The 26,867-nt window shown below is 43.3% G+C and overlaps 1 protein-coding gene across 1 annotated transcript; it reads left to right on the forward strand.

The window, feature by feature from the left end:
* The first annotated feature begins 16,775 nt into the window (after positions 1–16,775).
* Positions 16,776–19,009, forward strand: mnx2b (motor neuron and pancreas homeobox 2b). The gene is made up of 3 exons (XM_028978860.1): positions 16,776–17,199; positions 18,374–18,534; positions 18,635–19,009. The coding sequence occupies exons 1-3, from the start codon at positions 16,776–16,778 to the stop codon at positions 19,007–19,009; spliced, it is 960 nt and encodes a 319-aa protein (XP_028834693.1).
* The last annotated feature ends 7,858 nt before the right edge of the window (positions 19,010–26,867 follow it).

A 26,867-nucleotide genomic window follows, 5' to 3' on the forward strand; every position in this document is an offset into this window, starting at 1 on the left:
TGTATGACTGATGACTGAAATATTTCCATAATTCAATCCTGAGTGTATAATTTTAATCGAAAACACCCTATCCGCCTCCCTTTTATTGTGAGTGTGTGCGCTTGTAACTTGTACGTTGTAATGTTTAGTCTTTGCCACATGGTGGAGGCATTCTCTGTAAAAAAAAATATATCTATTTGAACTGCTGAGTAACTGTTTATCAGAAATCTCAGCAGTGACATTGTAGTTTAAGATTTGAAGAATTACAATTTTGTAATATGATTTTTTTTAAGCATTTTGTCTGGCTGTTTATATATACACACACCATGACATACAATACTTGTTTTTTCAGCAACTCGAACAGAGCTTTGATGAATGCGAGCACAATGCCTGCAACAACCTATGTTATGTGTCAAAGTAACATCTACATAAATGCCAGAGCATTATCCAGATCTTCACATGCACTGTGCGATTTCTCCCCCAGGTACACTGCAAGCAATCTAATAGTGAACAACATTCACCAAATCAGGTCCATCAGGTCTGGTTCTGATGGGGGAATAACACAGCCCCATGTGCATAAAGCAGTGTTCTGTGATGACTAGCAGTAAGGCGATTCGTGCTACAGCAGCTCTTGGTTGGTACTAACATGGGCAAAGATAGAAAAGCCACACGTCCGGTGTGTATTTCCAGTCCCTGACAGATGCCGATGTTATTAACTTCGCCTGCCAGCCATATGTTGTCGCTGATCGGTATATGTACAGATTTAAGCCCAAATGACGGTATGTTAATTATTTTCATAATTTATTGTGAGAGTGCCATTTTCAATGGTTATGTAGAATTGGAATGCTTTGTAACATTGGTGAGGGTAAATAAGACAGGGTCCCCAGGTATGAAACAATTATCAGAAACTGTTTGGGGCGTATGGATTTATGGTGTATCAGGGTCACTGAGGCCAAAGTGACGTCGTACCACACCCTGTGTCCTAATCAATCTCCACTGTGACCCGCAGCCCCACTGACTAACCCAGAGAGAAGTGAGGTAGCTACCATAAACCCTACAAGCGCGCACACACACACACACACACACAAATGTACACCTACACATGTGCCTCAAGAATAAATTTTTACATCCATTAACATTTTCCCCCACCCCAATGGGATCACATTCATTATACAGAAATGTGTGTGTGTGTGTGCCGTTTATTCTCTCATCTCACAGCATACCTGTTATGTGTGTGCAAAATGATGTCATGATGTTCCACCACAAGGTTGGCACAAAGCCAACTTCAATTTCTTTGGCCGATGTTCGTCTCAGATGCAGGGTTTACACAGACCTATGCCAAAGCATGGCAAGGCCATTTCCATCAGGGCTGTGGGCGCACGCATCTGTGTGTGTGTTTGTTTCTAATCCATCTGGTTACACCCAAGCCACCAATGAGCGCTGCACTTTGGCAGTAAACCAGGCATGCTTTATTGATTTGGCAATGAATCAATTAGTGGATTATTTAATTAGCTGGGAATTATGGGTCAGCGTTGAGTGGCTTATTCTGCCGTGTTCCCCTTAATCACTTCCTCATTGAAGAATATGGAGTAATTTGAATTACAAAACATACAGATGCAAGTAATACACCTTTTCACCTTTCTGAATCTGTGCAACATGACCAATTTGTTTACATGAACAAAGACTGAAAATGGTGTGCATGGTGCGTATTTAGTTATTTACTGTTTCCCGTATTTGTGAATAAAATAAAAAAACATGCATGGTGGTCAAAAAGCATCAAAAATTAATAAGACAAAATGATACAGCAGAATGGCAGCGCATCAGCAGGAAGTCTCAGTCTCAGTGCAGGTGAAGGGTGTGGCTTCTGCTTGCATTACACAAGAGCCAGTGGGATCTGTGAACAAACGGATCTACTTCAATAGACAATTACCTGTTTATGTCTTTAATGAAAAGCCAATCGCCTGGTGAGCAGCAACTGAAAGTTATTGCCAAGGTTGTGCAAGTAAAATGTTTTGCCAGATAAAGAGCTCTCTAATCTGTGGAGGCTGAAGCATCTGATCTATTGGGCTATTATTTTACCTGCAGGCCTGTTGACTTTCAAATCAAGGGTACTGCAGCGGTAAGGGAGGATGCGGTTTTAAAAAAAAAAAAAAAAAACATTAATTTATTATTCCATGGCCATTCCAGTAATTGTCAGGAATGTTTAGGATAAAATGTATAATGAGTTCATTAAAGAACATTGTGGCGATCAAGAAAGGTATCGCTTTAATTACTGGACTTTGGCCAAGCCAATGCTTTCATGCCTTTGGAAAACGAACCCTGCCTGCTTTGTAATTTAATTAAAGTGTACAAATGCTACGTGCGATCGGGCCCTGGGAGGGCAATTAGCCGGAGCAAAAGATTGAGGGATCCCAATTGGCCGATTTACACTGCCCTGTGTCAGTTAAGCTGATTGCATTGATTCTATTGATTTGCAACGGCTTTTGAGGTAATTTCATCTCCAAAGGTGAGCACTCTATCTCTGTAGCGACACGCTGCACCAGAGCCCTTTTTTATTTATCTATCTGGATTTTCCGAGTGATTAAATGAAAGTGTACCATCAGAGATCAACAATATGTTGATCTTTTTTTTTTTTCTTTGGTCGAGCTTGGGTTGGGTGGGGGGGGGCGATCAATAATTTTTTATTTGCTTCTGGGTCAGCACAGGTTGGGTGTTATTGATGCTTTTAAATGCATCACAACTCTTTTTCACTGACACGACAGGAATTTGCTGATGGATGCAAGAAAGTAGCACGTAGTGGCACACTGGACACACCGTTAAAAAAAGGACCATGCCTGTTGGTTGCCAGGTTGGTGCCGAGACACGTTTCCTCCTTTACCTTAATCATTAGTCCATTCAGTTTGGCTGCCCCCCCCCCTTTTCTCTAGACATTTGTGTCTGTCATTTATGAAGAAATGTCATAATTGAGTCCTGACAGACCGCTGATGTCAGAAGTAGACACTTTGAAAAACTTGGTGCACGATGTAGAATCTTTGTCTGCACATCTTCCCGGCGCTGTGCTGTGGCCAGTGCCCCGTCCTCTGATGCCCTTGGCCCACCGGAGTGTTCCATTAACGTCCGGCAACCCAGAGCCGAGCGGCAGAGCGTCTGATATTTATCAACTGTCGGGCGTGATTGGGTCTAATTGGTGGATCAGGGCTTCATTATGGCAGATTAAGAGTGCTGGATGATGGGATTATTCAGCGGAGAGGTGGTTGTCGAGGTGACCGCGAGCGAGCGAATTAGCTGATTAAAACGGGTGGTGAGGGAGTGGGCGGGGTCTGGTGATTGATGGGGGGGTGTTTGTGTAGAGTGTTAGAGCGTTGTCAGGGAATGAGCAAAATGTCTTTATCAATTTGTACCCATTATCATGTCAGAGGGAGAGGAGGAGGGGAGACGAAGACACTCATCTGTCATCACATTTGCATGAGGGTCCCCTGTGGGTGGTTATTCTCAAATGCTGTAATAGATGTTCACACACACACACACACACACACACGTACAAACAAGGTATCATCTTATCTTCAGTCTGCCACTAAATCATCAGCGGTGAAGTAGTCAAAGCAGAGTTCCTTTAAAATTGTTCGAGGGCATAAATTTCGCCTGTCAGCTGGCACACAAACACATTTACCAGTGACCCGCATGCATATTCAGATACAAAAAGCACTCTCACACACACACACACACACGCCCCGCCCATCCGGGCCACACTTACCGTAAGCTTGTTTAATTTTCCTGAAATAGGGTGCTGACAGCAGCTTCATGTTGATGGAGTGAACGCAGATGAGTGCAGCAGCGGACTGACAGCTCGGCGGCCGTCAGGCCAATCTGTCCCCGGGACACGATCATCCTCTGGGTGAAGTGGCATCTGCCTACCCGAGTGGCCATTTATTATGCCGCAATCGCCTGATGCCGGGCCAGCAGGGAGCTTTTTAGCATTAAGGAGAAGGGTCGTTGCAGGGGTTCTCCTGACAGATCTTAAATTAGCATACGAGCCGACGGCCGACACAGAGGAGTGTGCTGCTGCCTTCTCATTAAAGTCAACACTGCCATTAAAAATATCATTATTATTTCATAAAGTTGCTTTCTCACCCGATGCGGCACCATCGGTATGTATTGTGTATTGCAACGTTGAGGCCAGCTATAGAATATGCATGTGGTTTTTGCATGTCTGCATGAGCGTGTGGGGGAGGCGGGGCAGCTTTATTTCGCCCGTGTTGATTTTTCTGGTCCCGGTGTCACCTGACCTCAATCAATTACGCCGATTGAATGTTGCGGTGACACTAGACCACTGAGAGAGAGAGAGAGATTGGGTGAAAAATTGTCTATCCCGCGATCGTATATTATTAAAATAAAGGAGAACTGGCTTTTGAAATGTGAGTGATGTCATTTACCCCGTCTGTCAATCCTGGCTTACGATAAATGCGTGGCCATTACAGAAATGAAGCTGTGGAGTGACCCCCGGGTGCATGGGCAAAAGAACTTGTATCTGAGAGTGAGACACAAAAATGGGTTCATTTTTCAGAACGTTTGTAGGGTTGTACAAAATCGTTGTTTTTTAACCAGAACTTGAAGGCTCGAAAAATGATTTGACATTTCAGTTGTTTCTATTCTGTCTCATTTACTATTATTACCATAACTGATTATTCAGGGTCACGGCTGCCAGAGCCCATCCAAGGACTCACCCGAGGTGGGGCGCTCACACACCCTTCACACACCACACACCTACACAGTCACATCTGAGGACCTGGAGGAAACCCGCACCTCGACCAGAGCTAGGATTCGATCTCACGACCTTGGAGGTCTGCCATACATCAGTCTGGCCCCTAATCCCTCCAACATGTACGAGTTAAAGACATTTAAAAACCTTCAGAACTGAAGCAAATGACGTGATAAAAGCAGATAAAATATTTTAAGTCAAATAAGTAATTATGGATTATTTAAACCACTGTGTACCTCTTTTTTTTGTGCATTTGGTTGAGCTGCCCCCCTGTTTGGTGGACTTTAAGTTCTCCTGGTAGCCAGATCTTTACACGTTACGCCTCTACAGCTGGCCTCTGATAACAGCTGGCCACTTCTCGCTATGTTGGCCGGGAACCCACCTCAGCGTACTGGAACAGGAAGGCAGCGGGCTTTACTCATGGAGGACATGCAGAGGTAAGTTCAGGGGCGGAGGACGGGTTGGAATCGCGGTCGTGTAAGGAAGAAACGGGAGAGCAATCGCGTTAAGAGGGCAATCCAAAGGCGTAGTCCGGTCAAAATGGAGTCGGCGTGAGATCAAGGCAATCGAGATACGACCTACAGCAAACGTGAGACAAGTCATTGAATGAGTTCGCGATTTGTTTCTGTCTTGCTCCGCCCTTTTATACTGCCTGGTGACATGGGTGTGGTGCTCTTCCGGTTTTGTCCGGTTTGTTCTCTGTGCGCCCTCTGGTGGGCCGGAGGTCAGGCGGTGTCCATGACAATCACAGATACCAAATGTAGTGAACGTAGTGAATTTTGAGATTCGTAAGGCACAAAATTTGTAACCATTGTATTATGTAGACAACAATACAGTGGATAAAACACACTAACTACAGATTTTGTTTCTAATCCAGCTAGTATACATCCAGGCAAAAGTCAGTTTTAAAAATATATCCAACCTGACCTCAGGGATGGGTGAATAAACAGAAGGTGTGGCAATGGTAAAAGAGGGGAGAAAGCAGGGCGCCTGTTTAACATCCCTAATTAGCCCAAGTGCCTAGTACCCGTTCCGGATTACAACCCGCTGCCCCTGGGGTTAAGTGTCTTGATAAATTGGATTTGCCACAAAAAAAAAGCCTGTTGCCCTCCTCTGGACTCAACTACCCCCTCGCCATCAGCCCCCGGGGTCAGCCAGAGAAATGCTAATTGAAAGATGCCCACATGGATCCTGGTTGCACATTTCATCGGGCAGAGTTGCACCTTAACCCCTTTACACACACACAGAGCATATGACGTCCCCCTATTGCTCTCTTTCTCTCTCTCTCTCTCTGTCTCAGTGTGTCTACTATACACTCTATTTACAGACAACCAAATTTACCAGCATACACGTCTATATAGTTTACAGGTATTTGTGGTGCAAATGTGCTTTTATCTCATTTGAGTGCTACTGCATGCTGATGAAAAAGGGGTAGAATAAAGACCCCTTTACATGATTCACCTCCCACTGGACATATTACATTTAATATGCATCAGGAAGACCATCCATCACCATGCAGCTTTTATTTGCATGTGTATATGTATGTAGTATACTTATCATGGAAATTACACCTCACTGAGACAATCAGAGAGTGTGTGTGTGTGTGTGTGTGTGTGGTTTAAAAGCATTATTTTACACAGATTTTCATCTACACGTGACCTTCACAAGGATGACACTTGGTGTGTGTTTGTGTTTTGCGTGTGTGCGTGTCATTCATCTTAATCAAAGCAGAGGCTTTACCCATTAATAATCCAGTTAATAATAATCCGGCCATGACCACCACTCACTGTGCACTTAATGGATGTACAGTGTTTATTTGCCCTACAGTACAGTACCGTCACAGTAGCACACTGCATCCTGGGTCTGTGTGGTTTTATGACAATGATAATTGTCCATATAAAAATATAGGTTTGTTTCATTATGTCTACTATATTTAATTGCTTATAAATTTTAATTTTGATGAACTTTGATGAACTGTTATAATGCATTATTATATTGATTATTGTTATGTTTAGCACAGTGGGTGAAGTGCATATAAAAAGTGTACACAACCTTGTTAAACTGTTTTTTGTGATTGAAAAAAGATAAATAAAAAAGGAGAACACGAAGTCATTTCAAACTTAGTTTCTCTTCCTGCCTTTCCAACTTTCCTTTCCGTCCATCTAATTCTCTTTTAGAAACTATTTTAGAATTACATGCCTGCTCAAAAGTGCAAATTGGTTCTATCTACTGTACACCTCACTAATCTCACATAAAAAGTTCAATTTGCTTAAGATATAAGGTCATTCAGTTTAAGGCCTGGTTACACTGGTCTAAAGCTAAATTGACCAAATGAACATTATGCCAGACTGTGATCGATCGAAACAAGCTTCAGCCACACTTGCTCATATGTTTTATTTGTGTCCCTTGTTTCATAATTTCTGGAAGGATTCGCAACTCTTATACTCTTATTGCAACTTTTATAGCAAGAAGAAGAAGAAGAAATGTATGTACGGATGCCTGGGTGGGTATTTCTCTGTTCTGAATAACTGCAAAAGATTAAAAAAAAAGTTTTTTTTAGTAATTTCCCAAACTTCTTTTTAAAAAAAATGGCCTGTATCATTACATCCAGAAACAAATAAAGTAAAAAATTAAGTACAATAGGGTTGCATAGGTGTGCACACCCCAACTTTTAATTTAACCACTTTGAATATATCTCTACACCTCAAGCCATTTGCAATCTTTACTTTTTCAAAGCTGTCAGCAGACCAGTGTGTTTCCTCCACCTGTACACACCCCTGCTTCATCCGGACGTGAGCCCGTCTAATCGAGACTAGACAGGCATCAGCGTGTAAGGAGACAGAAGCTAATTGACCTGCGGCCTCTGAATCGAGCGAAGGAAGAACAGAGGAGACGGGATGGATGTGCCAAACGCGCCGAGAGTAATGAACAGGGACGCGTCGCATTGACACACGGATTAAAAACGCCCGACTGGGATGTTATTCCCTGGGGTTAATGAAGCCCGGAGAACTGATTAGAACTGGAGCTAAATACCGATGACGTCGCCTGTCACTGACACCTACAGTGACAATATTCCTGTCTGCCCACTTTCTAGTTCTATAGCTCTTAGTGAAGCCAGACTGTTTTATAACAGGACTATTACATGTGCTTTTATTTTTTAAATCATATGATTTAAAAAAAAAAATAGCAACATAAAGCAAATGGGGTACTGAAATGTTTATGCTGAAACAATGTTTACATCTCTGTCCATTACACGCAAAACTGTTTTTACGTTGGTTATTGTTGTTATTAGGCTTTATGTGACCATCAGTTTGCCCTTGTGATGCAGACCTCAGATTGCCTTCTCGCCAATAAATCTCCATCGCTACGCTGCACATTAATTGTCAGACCGTAAAAATGTTATCAAAGAGTTAACTGTTCTTACAACCCTTCTGTGAAGACGTGGGGCTTCTGCCAGCCTACATCTCTTGACCTCTCGCAAACACTCCGCTTTATTACACCTCAGTCGATCGACCGAGAGCCATTACAGGAATATCGACGAAGAGATTTACTATGTCGAAGGTTTGAAACACCACACTGCCTGATCAAACAATCGACTGATCGATTGATTTTGCCACTGGCTGCCAAACTGTGATTTTTAGAAATAGGCCAGGTCACAGCTAAAGTGCTACCTTCAGTCATTTTGAAAGGGCTTACACTGACATTTCAATCATTGGTTTAATACTCTTAATAAGCTGAAACCATTTAACAACAGTTTTTAACGGTCTGATTTATACCCAGGCCACTATATTATGTTTTTCACATAGGGTACATGAAAAAAAATTACATTTATTTGATTTTGCTGCGCTGTAGAATTCACACAGCAATGGCCTGAAGTTTTTTTATTTGGCCTAAGCCAGCCACCCAACCGGCCCATTGTTTAACGTACGGCACTTTGTCCAAATGCAACAGATGTGTGCAGCATCCCCAGGTTTTCAATTAGACCCCCTCTCCACACGACTGCTGACAATCTCATTAATCAACTCATTCGGAGGTCATTTTGGACCCTGCCTATTGTTAGGTAGGAAGTTTTTGTTATTTTATGCCATTAAGTGGAACACGTAAACATGACAATGGAAGAATGGAGGGACCTGGTGGCCAGATGTCCTCTGGGGACACTGGAGGGATGGATTAGAAAGCACAGCGACAGGAAGGTCAGTGTCAGGACACTCTGGACCGATCTGTCTCCAGAAAATCATGATTAGAACTTTAATGAAAAAAACAGATTAGAACTTTTTAAAAAACAATACAATAATTTTCAGCAATGCATAGGAAACTTCATGGCAGTGTTAAGATGGTGCAGCATAAAGATCTTAATCATGAGGTTGTGCCAGTGTCTGGACAGTTTGTTTTTTTTTATCTTAAATTATTATTCCTTGCCAATATTTGGATTGATTATAAATGATAACACCTTTCTATGTGTAACTTGTAGTTCTTTCTATAATAGCATTTGTTTAAAATTATTTTCAAATGCGACATTCACTACCCTTATATTTTCTTGTTGTCATTAGTAACAGAGATAACAAATCAGTGCCAGACATCCAGTGGTGAAAACCTGCTGTTGTGCTCATTTACAGACAATAACGTCTGGCAGGGTCACTATAACTTCCGTGATCTGGGCTCACTCACTCCACACTTACCAAAGGTTAACTCATCTGACACAAATTGTGCAATAAGCACATGTTTACTGTGTGCTAATGACTTCCACATAAGCGCCATACATGCGTATGTGTTCCAAGCATCAAACAATCAAAGAAACATTATGACACTTTAGCTGCAGCTCAGTTTGGAAGCACCTGTCACATTAAATCTTTCAAGGCAACAATTGGAGCTGTCACAGATTAAACAGTTTATAATACTGTTGATCTCTTAATATACAAAAATGAATTTACATGCATTATTTTCCACATTAAGAGTTATTGTTTTGAACCAGGAAAAGCTGGGGAAAACTACACCGTTGCCTGATCCCATTGCACCCTTTTTCAATTGCTCAACCCTTCCCAAACCAAATCATGTAATTTTAATTTTATGTAATTATGTTTTTTTGTTAGTTATTGGTTGATATTTTCTTTTTCAACAAATAGAATCACCTAATTTGGATCACCTCATTTTATTGCGAAATTTGGTTTAATAAAGAACCCTTCAAAGAAAAATCTGAGACTCAAACATAAACATTGTTTTGGATAATAATGATATTATTATCATTATAATTTAGCAAATTAAGAAAATGTTATATGAAACCAACAGAAATTAAAAAAAAAGACATTTCCAGATTTTCACACAAATACATTCATCAAAACAAAAGTGAGATGCTGTCGTGGAAAATAACATTACACATGCTTTGGAAAAAATTGTGAAAAATAATATTGCTAAACACTCTTTGAAATTCAGACAAGTATTTACTTTTTTTAATTCACCAAATGCTGAAAAAATAAAATTTGAAATGAAAATTCTCATCTGTGATCGTTTCACTTTTGGACCACACTCTGCATTTCTAAATTCGTCACGTGACCTCAGGAAACATCCCGTCCAACCATGAAAACCGTTGTCTAGCCTTTGACCTAGTGAAATTCATGTTTTTTACAGGACAACAGATTAAAGAGATGAATAGATAATGAACAGGGACAGTGAAACAGCTTCAAAGCCACTTCTCAGATAAACCGTGTGTGAGATAACCATGTGTGAGTTTTGGTTGGGGGGGTGGTAAAGGTGGTGTGATAGCAGGATAGCAGCGTGAAAATAATTCTGGCTTGTTGTGTGTGATAACTGTGGTTTATCAGCGTCCACACAATAGGGCCCTTGTCAGGGACAGTAAAACGCCAGGCTGTTAGACGCAAAGTTCTGCCCTCATTAAAAGGTCGTAAACCTCATTCCATCTTCGCTGCTGTGAAAGGGGCTTTTGTTACCTGTGTGGTGAAAAACAAACAGGTGCATGGAAGCCCAGGTCGACTGGGAGACAAGGGAACGTTTCAAACTGATTCTTTCTGATTACTTCTGTCTAACTGAGACCAAAATGTCCACAAGTATAAAACAGATTCATCTAAAAAAAAAAAAAAGGACTTGTTGGAAACAATCCTCTGTTGGTTCTCACCATCCCAGGTGAAGCCCATTCAAGATAAACGCTGTTCATGCTGTCAGTAACAGTAGATTTAAAAATCAATTTAAAATACTTTTTAACCTTTTAAACTCCAGGAATCAGCACTGTCTTCTTGATCATTTAGAAATGATGGGGAATAAATACCAGGGACGGGGTTAACGGGAACTTTAAATGGAGTCGTATAAGATCAAAGGCACCTGAAATCCTCTTTTGTGTTCTTGAAAGACCCCTAAGATGAAGAAATGAGTTGGTCTTCTGACCCTCTTCATGCCCACCACCATACATTACAGTTCAGAGCTCGTCAGGAGAGGTTCAATATTAGTTAATGAATGATGGGCACAGGGAGGGGGGAAAAGCACAAACCTAATAAATTACCTTTATCTCTTTAATGAGCCGACATTAATTTGGGTCCCAAGGTCCAACCAGGAGCAGGTTGATTTATCATGGCCCTCTAACAGTGTGGGAATTAGTCTAATTAGCGAAGAGTACTTATTTTTGCTTCATAAAAAGTCCATTGTGTGCCCAAACCATCTATCAACAAGGACAGAGGGAGGGGTGTGGGAGAGGAAGAGCAGCTTGTGCCACTCTGGACATTAATGAAATAGAGGAATGGTGAGAGAACGTTTACTGCAGCCCAACAACTCATCCTCCCACCTCCCCTCTGAACACTGCTGGACTGGACCAACACCTCATCCTCCCACCTCCCCTCCAAACACTGCTGGACTGGTCCAACACCTCATCCTCCCACCTCCCCTCCGAACACTGCTGGACTGGACCAACACCTCATCCTCCCACCTCCCCTCGGAACACTGCCGGACTGGTCCAACACCTCATCCTCCCACCTCCCCTCCGAACACTGCCGGACTGGTCCAACACCTCATCCTCCCACCTCCCCTCCGAACACTGCCAGACTGGACCAACACCTCATCCTCCCACCTCCCCTCCGAACACTGCCGGACTGGACCAACACCTCATCCTCCCACCTCCCCTCCGAACACTGCCGGACTGGACCAACACCTCATCCTCCCACCTCCCCTCCGAACACTGCTGGACTGGTCCAACACCTCATCCTCCCACCTCCCCTCCGAACACTGCTGGACTGGTCCAACACCTCATCCTCCCACCTCCCCTCCGAACACTGCCGGACTGGACCAACACCTCATCCTCCCACCTCCCCTCCGAACACTGCTGAACTGGACCAACACCTCATCCTCCCACCTCCCCTCCGAACACTGCTGGACTGGTCCAACACCTCATCCTCCCACCTCCCCTCCGAACACTGCTGGACTGGTCCAACACCTCCCCTCCGAACACTGCTGGACTGGTCCAACACCTCATCCTCCCACCTCCCCTCCGAACACTGCTGGACTGGTCCAACACCTCATCCTCCCACCTCCCCTCTGAACACTGCTGGACTGGACCAACACCTCATCCTCCCACCTCCCCTCCGAACACTGCTGGACTGGACCAACTCAATGCACTGCAATTTTTTGTGACCACTGTAGTGAAAGTGAAGTGATTGTGAAACACAGCACAGCACACGCTGACATAACGAAATGTGTCCTCTGCTTTTAACCATCACCCTTGGTGAGCAGTTGGCAGCCATGACAGGTGCCCGGGGAGCAGTGTGTGTGGCCTTTATCAGTGGCACATCAGTGGCACCTTGATGGTTTAGGATTCGAACTAGCAACCTTCTGATTACAGGTCTGCTTCCTTACTCACTAGGCCACCACTGCACCACTTTATTAGAAACCCTTTACCTTAGAGCCACAGTCTTTCTCCACCCCATCCAAGGACGGTCCATTCGAAACTTTTCTCAGCACCATGGTGGAACTTCCACAGTTGGAAGTGTGGTAATTGGGTTTAATGAAGTGGCAAGACTCTTCTCCTTAACTGTAAAAATGTAAACCTTGCAAAACAAGGGTACGTTTAGTCTGTGCTAAGATCTTGTTGCAAATTGGTGCCGGCAATCTACAGTAAAGTCAGAAATTCTCACACAGTTGCAGGCAAAATCGATGGCAGACAGGAGTACAAAGAATAACGCGGCACTAAAAAGCTTGCAATTACGGCCTGGAGATCAGTGCGGAGCTGTGGTAATGATTGAAAAATATGCCTGTAATCGCTGATAAGGCCTTTAATCTTCTATAAACTCGGAGAGGACGGCCCTTTATGGCCTCGGGAATTAACTGTAAAACTGCCTTTGTACTTTCAGGGCCACGCCCCGCAATGTCAGTTTACAGGACACCATGTGCGCCTTTAACACAACACTTGCCGGTAGCCGAGCGGCAAGGGGGACTTTTGATAATCTTTCCCACGGCCTGCACACTGGAAGCTGCGACATTTATCTTTATCAACAACAACATTTATTTCTTATATAGCCCATAATCAATGGGCTTTGACAGTTGACACCCCCACACTTGACCCTTCTGCACACAAGGAAAAACTCCACACAAAAAACTCTAGGAGAGAGAAAAAAAAGAAAGGAAGAAACCTTGGGAAGGACTGATACAGAGAGGGACCCCCGTTTAGGGCAAGCCCTCAAATGGTGTCAGTGTTAGGTTTGTGATGATTTGTTGTGGTGTAAAAGTGAAAAGTGTAGTGTACCTTTTTGGAGGTACTGGACAGTGCAGAGTAGGTTTTAGTCCAGTGTCATGGTGTATACTGCATGTCCATTATGATGCTACTGGTCCATATGAAGATCCTTGAAGCTTTAGCTGTTACGGTGGTGGTGGCTGTGGTGACCCTCTGGTTCGTTTCATGCTTTGTCTAGGATTCATCTGGTGGTCTCTTCATTGACCTGTGGAGGGAAGAAACAGCAGCGACAGACGATGGCATTGTACATCTGGTACAGAAATATGTGGTTATAATGGTACATTTGTGCAACAGTGGCCCGGTACCCTGACTAGGCCGAACTGTCTATCCTTGACTAGGTGACTGTGTAATAAAGTGGAATTAATAATTGTCACTGTGTCTGGGATATGAAAAGATGTGTTTTCAGTTCAGATTTAAACTTAAAAGTCCCGAACACTGACCATCAAGACATTCAAGCCGGAACTCTATAAGAGAAAGATCTGCTCCTAGCTGTGACCTTCTTTATTTTCTGCACCAGTAGTGACCCCGCACCCTTCGAACGCAGGGGGCGTGGGGGATCGTAAATACCTAAAGGTTCACTCAGGTTCTGCGGCGCGAGACCATTGTAGTCAAAAGTAAGATTTTGTAGACAATCCTAAATTTGATGCAGTGCAGTGATTGTAAGAACTGGGAATTGGTTGAATTTTCTAGTTCTAGTTAGAACTCTGGCTGCAACATTCTGAACTAGCTGGAGTTTACTCATGCACCTACTAGAACATCCAGACAGTAATGAGTTGCAGTAATCTAACCTTCACGTAATAAAGGTGTGGACCACCTTTTCTGCATCATGCATATTTCTTATCTTTGCAATACAGTAAAAGAATGCTATCTTAGTGATATTATCTACATTCGAATCTAATGAGAGACCTGTGTCAATAAGGACACCTAGATCCTTTACTTCAGTACTTGATGAGATAGAACGACTATCCAGAGTTATGATATAGACAGACAGCATACATCTGGCTGCATGAGGCTCAGGTACAAGAGCTTCTTTCTTATCAGGGCTTAACAGAAGATAGTTGGTGAGCATCCACTGTCTAATGTCTTTCAGCCAATTCTCTGTTCTGCTCAGCTGCTGCCTCTTGTCTGGCATTGCTGATAAATACAACTGTGTGTCATCATAAGAGCACTAAAAATTAATAACGTGTTAAAGAATGATGTGACCTAAAGGTAACGTGTATAAGGAAAATAGCAACGGACCTAAGGTTCAAATCTCCAATTGTCAAAGGTGTCACTGAGATCCCCCCTGAGCATGATACCAACCGCTGAGCTTCACACCACAATGACAACACAATAGACAAAAATTTCAAAATGACACATGCGTCATATTTGTTAAAAATTGGCATGGCTCGCATATAAAATTTGACGGAGTCAGGCTGACCCAGCAGCACCTTCAAACACAATAAATGTTAAAATAACACAACTGTGAAATGAAATAGAACTCCTTCATTCCTTCCATCCAGACTTATTGCCTCACATGGGGCAAATGATTTGTTTTTCTATTCCTATAATTATGATGTTTTATTGTTCCAGTTCCTGTTATTTGAGAATGAATGCATATGCAACTATAGTCTATGAGCTCTAAGCGCTTCACCTTGCACCTTAGGGCCCAGCGGGTTTGAAGCCATCCACCACACAGACAGACAGACAGACAGACAGACAGATAGACAGACAGATAGATAGATAGATAGATAGATAGATAGATAGATAGATAGATAGATAGATAGATAGATAGATAGATAGATAGATAGATAGATAGATAGATAGATAGATAGATAGATAGATAGATAGATAGATAGATAGATAGATAGATCCGATTCTGCTACTTGACACAAAGGCATCGGTGCCACCGCTCACATTGATTCAATTTAATTTGCGCCCCTCTGTCACCGGGCGCCGGTGGCGGATCGCGCTGCCGAAATTACTTTTAAATCATAAAAGCAGCGCAGCGCAGCGGGGCCGCGGGCGGGCGGGCGGCGCGGACTGTGCGGAAAGCACTTGGCGGCGAGCGCTGATTTCCCTTGAGCAAATTAGCTCTACATCATCCGGGGCGACAGGCCGTAATCCGCGCGATGGGAAATGAAGGGGGACGGGGGGCGGGTCGCGCGGGCGCCCCAATTTTTCCTCGGGGTCAAACGCGCCGACAACGCGGGATTCCAATCTCCCCGCACACGCCCACCGGTTTTATTACACTTCACCTGTACATACTGTATTCGTTTTACAATCTGGGCTGCGACTTTAAATTAAGCTCTATTAGCCTTCTAATTTGTAGTTTTTCTTTTTAGTAACATTTCTGAAATCTCTGAACCGAATTTAATATAGAATTTACACGAGTTTAAAGTCTGAATAAAGTAATTTTGCCGTCGAAATAGATATTTTTCAGCATGAATTATTATTGCACAGAACCTCGTGATGGAATGAGCTCTGCCACTCCGCTACTACAAGTTACTACAAGAGTATTTTTTTAAAGGCGCTCCAACTCACCGTGCGTATTCGCCCATTACCGTAATAACAAAGCCCATTTGGAGTATTACTTAAAAAAAATAAATCATAAAAAAATAATCAGTAATAGCCAATACGAACAATGCAACATAAAGCATAAAATGCATGCGCAAGCAATGCGTAAAGCTGGACTAAGGCTCGGAGCTAAATCTTTTCTGAGTCGCGTTTTACGGGCCACGGGTGATTCTGCATCATTAAATTTAATTACACTTGGTGGATTTTTTTAAACAAGTAACTCGTTAAAATTACACAAATGATCATATAAATCTCCGGTAATTAATACTTGGGTAATCCGAAATAGTAATAACGTCGATTATTATTATTATTATTATTATTATTATTATGCTCTGCGCGCGCGGCGGTTTGTGACGTGTCGCCGTACAAAGACCCGGTTCCGGTACCGGATCAGCATAGCGGCCATCCGCCCCGGGACAAACGCGCGCCTAATTAGTTAATTAGCAGGCTGTGCTGCGGGGCTACGGGACGAGCCAATCAGCGGCCGCCGGGCAGCCGGCGGGTGGGTGCAAGTTGGAGTGAAGGACGTGAAGAAGCGGAGAGCATGGCCAGATGATCGCGACCCGCCGACGGACCTTCGTAGCTCAGGTTATTTAACCCAAACATTTAATTCGTCTTGTTATTTTTATTATTTAAAAAAAAAAATAATTGTGTTACGTCGAAGAATGGGAAATTGGCATCTACAGAAATAGTCTCCTTACCTTATGCAGCTCGAACTTTTATTTTGCGTAAATTAAAACCGAGAGCGTCAGAATGGAGAAGTCCAAGAATTTCCGGATCGACGCTTTGCTCTCGGACGAAGGCCACCGGGCCGGCCGTGACCTCTCCCCGGGACTCGGCAGCGACAGCCCCGCGGGAAGCCCCCCGTCCTGCCGGCGGGCAGACACGCCCTCGCCCCGGGGCGCCCTTCCGCTCCCGACCGGAATAATCCCCAAACCGGGTTTACTCAACCTCCCGCACCCGGGCCTCACCCCCGCCATGCCGGGCGTGTACCCGCCCCACCTGTACCCCATACCCGCCCTGGGCGCCCAGCACCCGGCCTTCACCTACTCCGGCTTCACGCAGCTGGCGCAGCCGTACCCGGAGCACCTGAAGGCGGCCGCCATCGCCGGCTCGCTCCCGCTGGAGCACTGGATCCGGGCGGGAATCATGGTTCCGCGGCTCTCCGACTACGGCGGTAATTTCCTTCGATCGCCTTTTACTGTGATTTATTTCTTTTTACGTGCGTGGTTATTCGCAATAAAGCCAGATTGTTCAGGACTGATCACGCACATTTTGCCGATGGCGCGCAGTTAATAATTAGCTGTTTATTACCGCGCTTTTACCATTTATTAAACGGGGCTTTATTAACGAATCGCCCTATCTGGTATTATGTTGACCCCCCAAAATAATGTACGGAAATGTTCGAAGCTGCGGAGAAAAAAAAGACAACGTTTAACAATTAATGGGACGTTTTGTAATTGGTGCACAATTATATCGAAAAGCACATTTTTAAAGCAAAGCTATTCATGTAAATTGGTGAATTTCGCGTTGATCAGTCGTGTTTAAATACAGCAACTGTGCTTCAAACGAAAAAAAATGTTCGAAACCATTTGCTTTCGTTTTTCATCTTCGTTTCAAGTCTTAATCCCGAACTTTATCTACACACACAATACACACACACTTTGGTTAAACCTGTGGGAAGATTTCAAACTCCTCGTGTCTTCATTTATTTCGTCGTAAATGTCGAGACTTTGAAAAGTGTCTCTGCGTGGGGGGGCGAGGCTGTAAACGAACACCTTAAACACGGTGTAGTTCAGCAATAAAACCTCCAAAAGCCTTCATTGGATTTTCATTAAGTTAATGGTCGCGTCTCCGCATCTCCCCGTCACTTGGGCCGTTATACTTCATGATGGCGGACTTTCTTTACCGAATATCGGGTCGTGCTGGCGTGTACTCTGTATGGAAGAATCCTATCCTGTTACATTCTTTTCGAAAGTTTTTCTTGGAAGCCTCAACCCACCCAAGTGGGAAAAAGGTCCGGTGTCCTAATATCTTTTTTTTTCTCATTATTTATCTCAAGTATCTCACATGTTAATATGAGATACTTGTATGTAAATGGCACATATATAAAGCCAAACAAAAGCACCAACATATATATATATATATTTGTGTGTGTGTGTGTATATATATATACACACACACACTCATACATAATATATATATATATATATATATATATATATATATATATATACACACACACACACACACACACACACATACATACACACACACACACATATATATATATGTGTATGTTGATGCTGGTGTTTGGGTTAACGACTTTGCTTGTCTATGCTGTCCCCCAGCTTCCCCTCAGTCTGGCCTGATGGGAAAATGCCGCAGGCCTCGCACTGCCTTCACCAGTCAGCAGCTGCTAGAGCTGGAAAATCAGTTCAAGCTCAACAAGTACTTGTCCCGACCCAAACGCTTTGAGGTGGCCACGTCGCTCATGCTGACTGAGACACAGGTGAGTGTGTGTGTAGGTGTGTGTGTGTTAGAACATGACGAGTCACGGAGAGTTTGACGGATGTAATAAATTCCCTGCGTGTGTGTGTGTGGGTGAACAGGTGAAGATCTGGTTCCAGAATCGGCGGATGAAGTGGAAACGCAGCCGAAAGGCCAAGGAGCAGGCCGCCCAGGTAGAGGCTGAGCGTCAGAGGGGAGGCGCAAAGGCGACAAATGAGAAAGTGGGCGCTGGCGGTCGAAGGGCCGGGTCCAGGGATACAAATGAGCTGGACGAGGAGGATGAAGACGAGGAAGAGGAGGAGGAGGAAGAGGAGGACGAGGATGAAAGTCATCACCACAACTTCACCGTGCGCGTAGGGGCAATGCGGCCGGATTTCCTCCACAACGCAACCGACCTGGGCTACAACCCTCACAGCCCTTACTCTGACGACGAACTGGAGGGCGAAGGGGAGCGAAAGATCGGTGCAGGGTTGTGATTGGTCCCGCGTGTCATCTTCATCACGTCTCATCTCGCTCATCCCTGCTATAAACGTACCCTCAGCTCCATTAAAGCATATTGCATTTTAGCCGAGTTCACGCTGGTCAGTGAGGGACGACTAATGGAGCTAGAATAGTATCTGGAGAGGAAGCGTAATGAACAGTGCAGCTTGACGAGGCATCGCCAGTGGCGATCACCAGACTATAAATACTGTCACATTTCCCTCACTCACTCTGCATAAAAGTCACTCTCCACAAAAAATAATAAAGTTAGGGTCACGGCATCTGGAGTCCAATTCAGAGCTGCCTTTGGATGGCGAGAGGAAACCGGAGATCCCAGAGGAAAACCACGCCAACACGGGGAGAGTATGTAAACTCCGCACACACAAGTTCAAACTCCCAACCTTGGGGGTGTGAGGCCACGTCGCTAACGTGACCCAGTTCCTGCATAAGATGATATCAAATCTTCCATGACTCATAACTCACATTCCACACCAGATACGGGAATAAAATAACGGCTCGTTAAGTCAACGTTTTTTGGCGAATTAGCGCTGATCGGCATATGTTTCATGTGCATCCACGCGCCCTGAGTCTTGCATGCTGATTGTGTAAGATCGCTTTTTTAGCGTTAGAACTACTGTAACTTCAGCTTCACTTGTGTTTCACATGTTTGGCAGCCAGGTATAGTGTATTTTACAGCATGCCAACATAAAAAAAAGGCTTTACAGACTCGTTTTCAAAAAGAAGGGCCTATAGTGCACACCCGTGTAAAACCATGTGAATATTTGTGTGAATATTTGTGAAAATATCTGCAGTGAAACACATTGGTTCAGTATAGGATGGTGAAATCTGATGTGTTACGGTACGCCGCAGTGCACTTGTCTTCGTTCATTCTCGTCATTGTCGTTATTTAAACATATGTGACTGTAATTAATTTGCACTGAAGAATGAATGACGGGGTTAAAAAAAAATGTTATTTAACTAAAACCTGTCTGCGTCAATGTACATAAAGCAATAAAGAGAATGAAACTCTGTGGTTTTTGACCTTTGACCTGATTTTGTTTGTAACATTATTTGGAAAAGTGTAACTCCAGCAGCTTTGAGATCAGAAGATCGCACTTCTCCACTACCTGGTCAGTGTTAACACGCTAGCCTCCGACAGGCACACAAGATGTTTCAGATAAAAGCTGAAAAACCAAGCCCAGGTCTACTGGCACGAGAAAGTTAACTTGCCCGACAGCCATATCATCCATCGTAACCTGAACATGCATGCAAGCCTGCCAAATCAGCATTGGGACCTACACTACCAGTCATTCAAATATCTCACATTATAGAACAAAACTGAAGACATAGGACAATGAAATAACACACGTTGGGTTATGTAATGAAAATAAAAATTCAAACGAGTTGAACATTTGAGTTTCACAAAGCCTTGGCTGTGATGGCACCATTTCACTTGACTTCTTTCCATCGAGTTATGGGAGGGTATCCATCAGTTTGGAAATTTTATCCTGAACACTTTCTTATGATTCAGTCATGTTAATGAGCATCTCATGAAGTGCCTTTTGATGATGACAATTGTAAAAAAAAAAAAAAAGCAGCCATGAAGGTAGCGTGGTGGTTGCAGAGAAGTGGGAAACACACTCGTCTATGAACCAGACGATCACAAAGTCATAGGTTCAAACTAACTAACATTAACATAGGTTCAAACTATCTAACTAACACTAACTACCACTGTTAATCTGAAAAAAAAAAACAGATTCATCAATCATACTTCAAATACCAAAGACCTTTCTTGCATTGGATCCTTCAAATCTTAGTCTCCATAACTGCCAGAGTGTGTGTGCCCAAACTTTCGACTGGTGGTGTACACTTGAAAAGTAGAACTTTTGTTTAATAGGTAATTAGACAGCAGGGAAGCCCCATCCATCACATCAGGGTGCCAGCCAATGTCAGGATCCTGATCCAGCTTCAGCACTGAAGAACACTCAGCCACGTATAGCATCAGCAGGATTCAGCCTTTGAGGGCCCTATTTTCAGGTGAGAAATGAATAGCAATCTTAATGTTCAAAATGTTGTTAATTACTATGAAATAATAATAAAGATTTTTAGGAGAGGTGGAATTGTATATAAATGTTTAAAGCGTGTATCTTGTTCTATGACGTATTTCATTTTAGGTCAAGATTTTAGTGGTAGAAAATGAATTCCACAGATTACCAGACGGACTGTGCATTTTGTGGAGAATATGGACATGTCAAAGCTTCCTTGCTCTGAATTTATTTAAATGTCCCCCAGCACCACCCACCCCTGCAAGGTCACTTCCCTGCTTGCTCCTCCAATGTTTTGTACTAATGGCTGAAAAGCCCCAAAACACTAAATCATGAAATGAGAGACAGTTGCATGGCTGCAGGTCAAGACTCAAATTCAGAAAAAAAAATAGGAACAGAAAAGCTGAATTTTTCTGACAACTGATGATCTTCCGACACAAAGCAAGCAATTTATTTTCCCCTCCTCTTCCCTCCCTTGTCGTGTTTTCTCCTCCCTGTTGACAATGGCGCTGATTAACATGCAAAGAGAACCGGCGAATCCATAGAGCGTAATAAAACGGTGGCAATGGCTTATTTATGGGTCCTGCTTTCAAATATGAATTACTAAAGGAGGGTTTACTGATAGTCAAATAATTAAGTTAATGAAGGGGAAGTAAAGCAATCGGGGCCCAGATGGTGATGTCACTGAACCCATTTCATTTGCGTAAAATAAATAAATATAGAAATAAAGAGAAGAAGCTGAAATGATGAGTGTCCGACCAAAACAGAACGTTTTATTGGGAGTCCATGTAAGGGCGGTGATTAAACGGAAAGCAAAAGGAGCCTGTGGTACAAGTTCTCCGTCACGAGGCCACGCAACATCTTTATATAGTGATTAAATGCATTTTTAACTGGCCGAGGGAAGGCGGCCCGGCCTTGTGAAAGCCTCGCCGAGCTGGTTGTCATTAGAGGGGGACTGCAGACAATTAAAGGGCTTTGGGTGCAGAATATGAGGCAGCTTTAAGAAGATCTAAGTAGACAGTGGTTGAAGAATCTTTCTAAATTAATCAGTAAATGCTTTAGAATTTCTTGGACAACTGCTGAAAAGAATCTCAGTTTTTAATTGAAATTGAGGCCAGTAATCGTAATGCACCCCAAAGCGGGAAAGCCATCTTTCAGTCAGTGATGAAGAATGAAAGAAACTAATTAGAAGTTTGGGGTCCTGTCATTTCATAAGTGAAGTAACGTTTCTTGGCTTTGAAATACTCATCAGTTCATAATGGTCCCTTTGTTATGCCCGACTGTGTTCAGGAATACATCCATCAAACATCTGTTAGGGTCTGGCAAACGTCCTCTCCATCCGCACCTTCCGCCCTCCCTGTACTTAGAGTTAATTTAGTAAATGTGCAATTAGTTTGACGCAGATGTGCTCAAAAGACAAACGCCGGGGTCGGCGTGGGCTCGGGCCCTAAATCATATGCAAAATGAACCCCAGTGATATTTGTCACCCAGCTTTATGTGGCCTACAGTATAGGCTGATCTGTTGTGTTTATATCGAGACTACGTGGTGGTATAGAAGGTGACTCAGAGGACAAGGGCAAAAATGACATTCAGCGTCCATAGGCAGCCATTAGGCATCTGTAGGATCATATACATGTTTTATTAATAAATTAAAGTTCGCATGCGCGTAGGCTTAAATGAAAAACTTCTAGTCCCTCGTCTAATATAAGAAAAGGGCTGTTAGACGTCTTCATGGTTTATTAGCAAATCACCCTAAACCCTGAGGCCACACCCTCTGCTGTGCGTGTTGCACTTTTCCTATTTCAGCTCTGTTTTATCTCTCCTGCATCATCCTCAGGGTCACATATTCAAACCAACATGTATATCTTAATCTGAGTTCTTCCTAGACCGTACCGGCCTGTCTGTTGATCTTCTGCTCAGAGCGAAAGCTCATGCGAATGTAAATGTCATGCAATGGCCTTCCTTCACGGAACAAACTCGGTCTCGGTTTTACACAAGCATTTCACAGCCAAGCATGTTTGTGAAATGACTGTAGGGAAGAAGACAGAGAAATACAGCACTGCACAATTGCACCATCATACATATCTGGATTTTCTAAGCTGGCTTTGTTTGAACCGATGCCGGTGTTTGGTGGGCGACCATACATAATTTGTAGTGGACTCCTCCCATATTTTGGTCTTTCTAACCAGAACTGATCACTTAATTAATGGTAACATGAAAGCACGCTGTAAGTCGCTCTTGATACGGGCATCTGCCAAATGCAATAAATGTAAATTTAAATGGGTAAGTTCAGTGAAGTCAGGTATTGGTTACAAAATCTTTGGTAGAATATTGCCGCTGCTGCTGTTCCTGTAATTCAAGAAGAGTTAGAGCAAGTGTCCATGAATGCAAAATCTTTAAGCAGCACAGCACATGGTGACACAATTAAATGTGTCCTCTGCATTTAACCATCACCCTTGGTGAGCAGCGGGCAGCCATGACAGGTGCCCGGGGAGCAGTGTGTGGGGACGGTGCTTTGCTCAGTTCGGGATTTGAACCAGCAACCTTCTGGTTTCTGGTTTCCTTACCTGCCAGGCCAACCACTGCCCCAATTCAGCAACTAAGCCATGATCTGCTATGCATGAGGAAGTCTGTGTTTCCAAATTGCCCCAAAGTCATGCACTACCTCAAATGCATATCTACTGTCAGTGTAGATGGTCCCAGTTTTGTCTTTGGCCAATTTGTACGCTTCTGTTGGTGCCATCAATTCTGCAGCCTGCGAATAGTGTGACAGTAAGGCTTCTGTTTTTACTGCTTCATGCTCCATAACCACAGCAGAGACGTCAACATAGAGGTTCATCTCTCAAATCCGATGTGGGGAGATAGTCCCGATAGTCGTACATCTCTGTATGGGTATATTAGCATTTCACGCAGCACAGTATTGCACCGCAGTAGAGAAATGCATTGCTGCGTAGAGAAATGAGAAGTCCGTTCCTCCAGTAGGGGCATGGACGCTGCGTGTGGAACCTGGAGGGTGAGAGGTGCATGTAGCCTATGAGGTCACTCAAGGCCACAACTGCCAGACATAGTGGTAAACCTGCTGCACCATCAGGACAGAGGTCATGTACGCTCCAGACCACTGTGAAAGTTGGGTGGTAGTAGCCTAGGGGTTACACACTTTCCTATGAACCAGAAGACCCAGGTTCAAATCCCACTTACTAGCATTGTGTACCTGAGCAAGACACTTGCTCAGGGACTGTCCCTGTACCTACTGTTTTTTTCACTGAATTTCTTTTTCTGGATTGCTTTTATCTGCTGCCAGTGAAATATTATGTGCCAATGAAAATAAACATTTTGTACATCAACTGGAGTTCAGCAAGGCTGACCTTTAGTCATTCTTGTGTCCGGTGTTTGAGCAGGCATGATGTTTTCGTATGGAAATGCACAGAAGGAGGCTAGGGAGTCCAGACTGGAACTCAATACCTGATTATAAACTGTGGGTGACCTTTGACAGGCTATCTGAACACTCAGGGACTGAAGTCTTTAATATTAAAGTCAATAATATTTACCTGTCTTTCTTCCTTGTTGTCTACCTGTTTTGTCCGTCTTAAATGTTATTGCACTTTATGGCTTAACTCTGTTCAGTTGTACCCACCCACAGAAATAATATGATTTCAATTTCACCCACCACCAATTATCATATTATCCAAACCATGCACAATACTGCTGGGTCACAGGTTACTGTCTACCAAGCTGGTTTAGTAACATTTATATTTTGAGTATATTACATGCATTGTATTAGTGAGCATTTTTCTTTTTTGGCATTTTTTGCACATACGGCAGATTTCCCATTCTTGTACGTGTGAGCACTACCTGTTAAGATACAGTCATCGCTGTAAATTCTGCCTCCAAGACAGACCACAAAGTCACTGTGTTTAAGGAGTGACCCCAGTTTCTACTTGCCTTAATTAAGTCTGGTTTGTGCTGTAGGTGCAAGAATCCTCGAGCTCCCAACTTTGGATTCCGGAATTCCCTTCTTGAAGTTTTTGAGGTCCAGGAAGTGACCTCAAAAAAGGGTGTTTTGTCTGTCCATGAATGTCTTCTTCCAGAACCTGCCATCCAGGAGGACCTTGGAGTTAGCCACGCCCACCCAGGAGGATGGCAAAAGGATGGAATTTCTTCCTTAACTAATATAGGCAAGGTACAGGGTGGGCCATTTATATGGATACACCTTAATAAAATGGGAATCGTTGGTGTCCTGTTTGTGGCACATTAGTATATGTGAGGGGGCAAACTTTTCAAGATGGGTGGTGACCATAGTGGCCATTTTGGATCCAACTTTTGTTTTTTCCTATAGGAAGAGGGTCATGTGACACATCAAATGTATTGGTAATTTCACAAAAAAAAAACAATGGTGTGCTTGGTTTTAACCATGAGTTATTTACAAGTCTCTGACCACTTATAAAATATGTTGAATGCAGGAGCAGGAACTTCCCACAAGTGCTCTGGGTTGTGTAGATTTTGTATGACCCCCGCTGTGTCGCCATCACAATTTGCTCCTTTGTCAAAGTTGCTCAAATCCTCTCGCTTGCCCATGTTTTACGCTTCCAGTACAAGCTGAAGGACATTTGCTGCTTAAAGCATCCCACTCCCAGCCGGGTGCCACTGTAACTAGACGATCAATGATATTCACTTCACCTGTCAGCTGGCACTAAAGGTTATGGCGGATCGGTGTGAGTGGAAAGGCTTTAGCCATGTAAACCAGAGAAACCACAAGTTGTTTGTCTGGATTATATAGATTCCTTATATGGATCTTTTTAAACAATATATGATTATTGTTCTTATTGGTGTCTGCATGGATGTACTGTACATACCCTAACTGTTGCCTGAAACTTTTCAACAATGGAGCTTGTTAAAAATGCTCGGCTGTCTATTACAGTGACAGGAGTCTGTATTAGAGTGGCATAATACAGTGTCTGTGTAGTCAATCTAACCCGCAGGGCTGCTTCCATTGAAAACGTTCAGCCGAAAGCTCACTGAATAGCTAAATAAATAAATGTGTTTTTGTCGCTTTGTCAGCTTATAAATCAAGCACAATAACTTAGGCCTGTAAAATATTTACACCCTGTAGTTTAATCAATCAGCAAAATGTCAGCCTCATTACGGGAATATGAACAGATTGTGTGATCTTTTAAAGTAATCACCCTTATTGGTTTAGATTTGCCACTGCCTTGTCGTGTCACTTAAGCTAATGGGTAGGTAAGGGAATGAGGGACGGGAGCCATAAATTCACATCAGTCCGACTTTAACTACTGTTCAAATGTGGGGAAAAAAGGCCAAGTTTTGATCATAAACTTTACTGAATATTGTGAGCCATTCTCTTTAAGTGGCTCATGCATATGTGTGAACCTGAAGCTGTCCACCGACACATTGCGGTCTATCGGTGAGGAATGCCTGTGCTCTATGTTCTTGCCTCACCATCCGTTATTTACAATAATCCTGGTCGGTTGTAAACATGTTTGATTTTCCTCAAGTGGTTGAACAAATTCCCGCCCTGAATGGGATTTGCAGACATTTATGCATTTAGCGTGATTAAAGATGGTTTTAATTCTGTTTAATGTATGACAAATCACAATGCTTTTGATGCTGAAATGCTCAGATCAATCCAACTATGGATAGGTTGCTCCTTTGATATCTGCAGCAGGGTTTTTACGCACCCTTTCAGACCCGAGGCAGTATGTGAAAATTACAGTTTTATCCAAGTACAAACTTGATGAGCTAGATCTGGGCTGCCTTTCGTGCAGGTCAGGGATGACACTCAAAACGTCAC

Source organism: Denticeps clupeoides, chromosome 5, assembly GCF_900700375.1.
Source record: "Denticeps clupeoides chromosome 5, fDenClu1.1, whole genome shotgun sequence".
Classification (NCBI taxonomy): domain Eukaryota; kingdom Metazoa; phylum Chordata; class Actinopteri; order Clupeiformes; family Denticipitidae; genus Denticeps; species Denticeps clupeoides.

What these genes read in the sequence shown, in the direction of transcription:
- mnx2b (XM_028978860.1), top strand. Translation starts at nt 16,776, where the DNA reads ATGGAGAAGTCCAAGAATTTCCGGATCGACGCTTTGCTCTCGGACGAA. An exon ending in GCGGCTCTCCGACTACGGCG is followed by an intron (nt 17,200 to 18,373) that starts GTAATTTCCTTC and finishes GCTGTCCCCCAG; the next exon opens with CTTCCCCTCAGTCTGGCCTG. An exon ending in TCATGCTGACTGAGACACAG is followed by an intron (nt 18,535 to 18,634) that starts GTGAGTGTGTGT and finishes GTGGGTGAACAG; the next exon opens with GTGAAGATCTGGTTCCAGAA.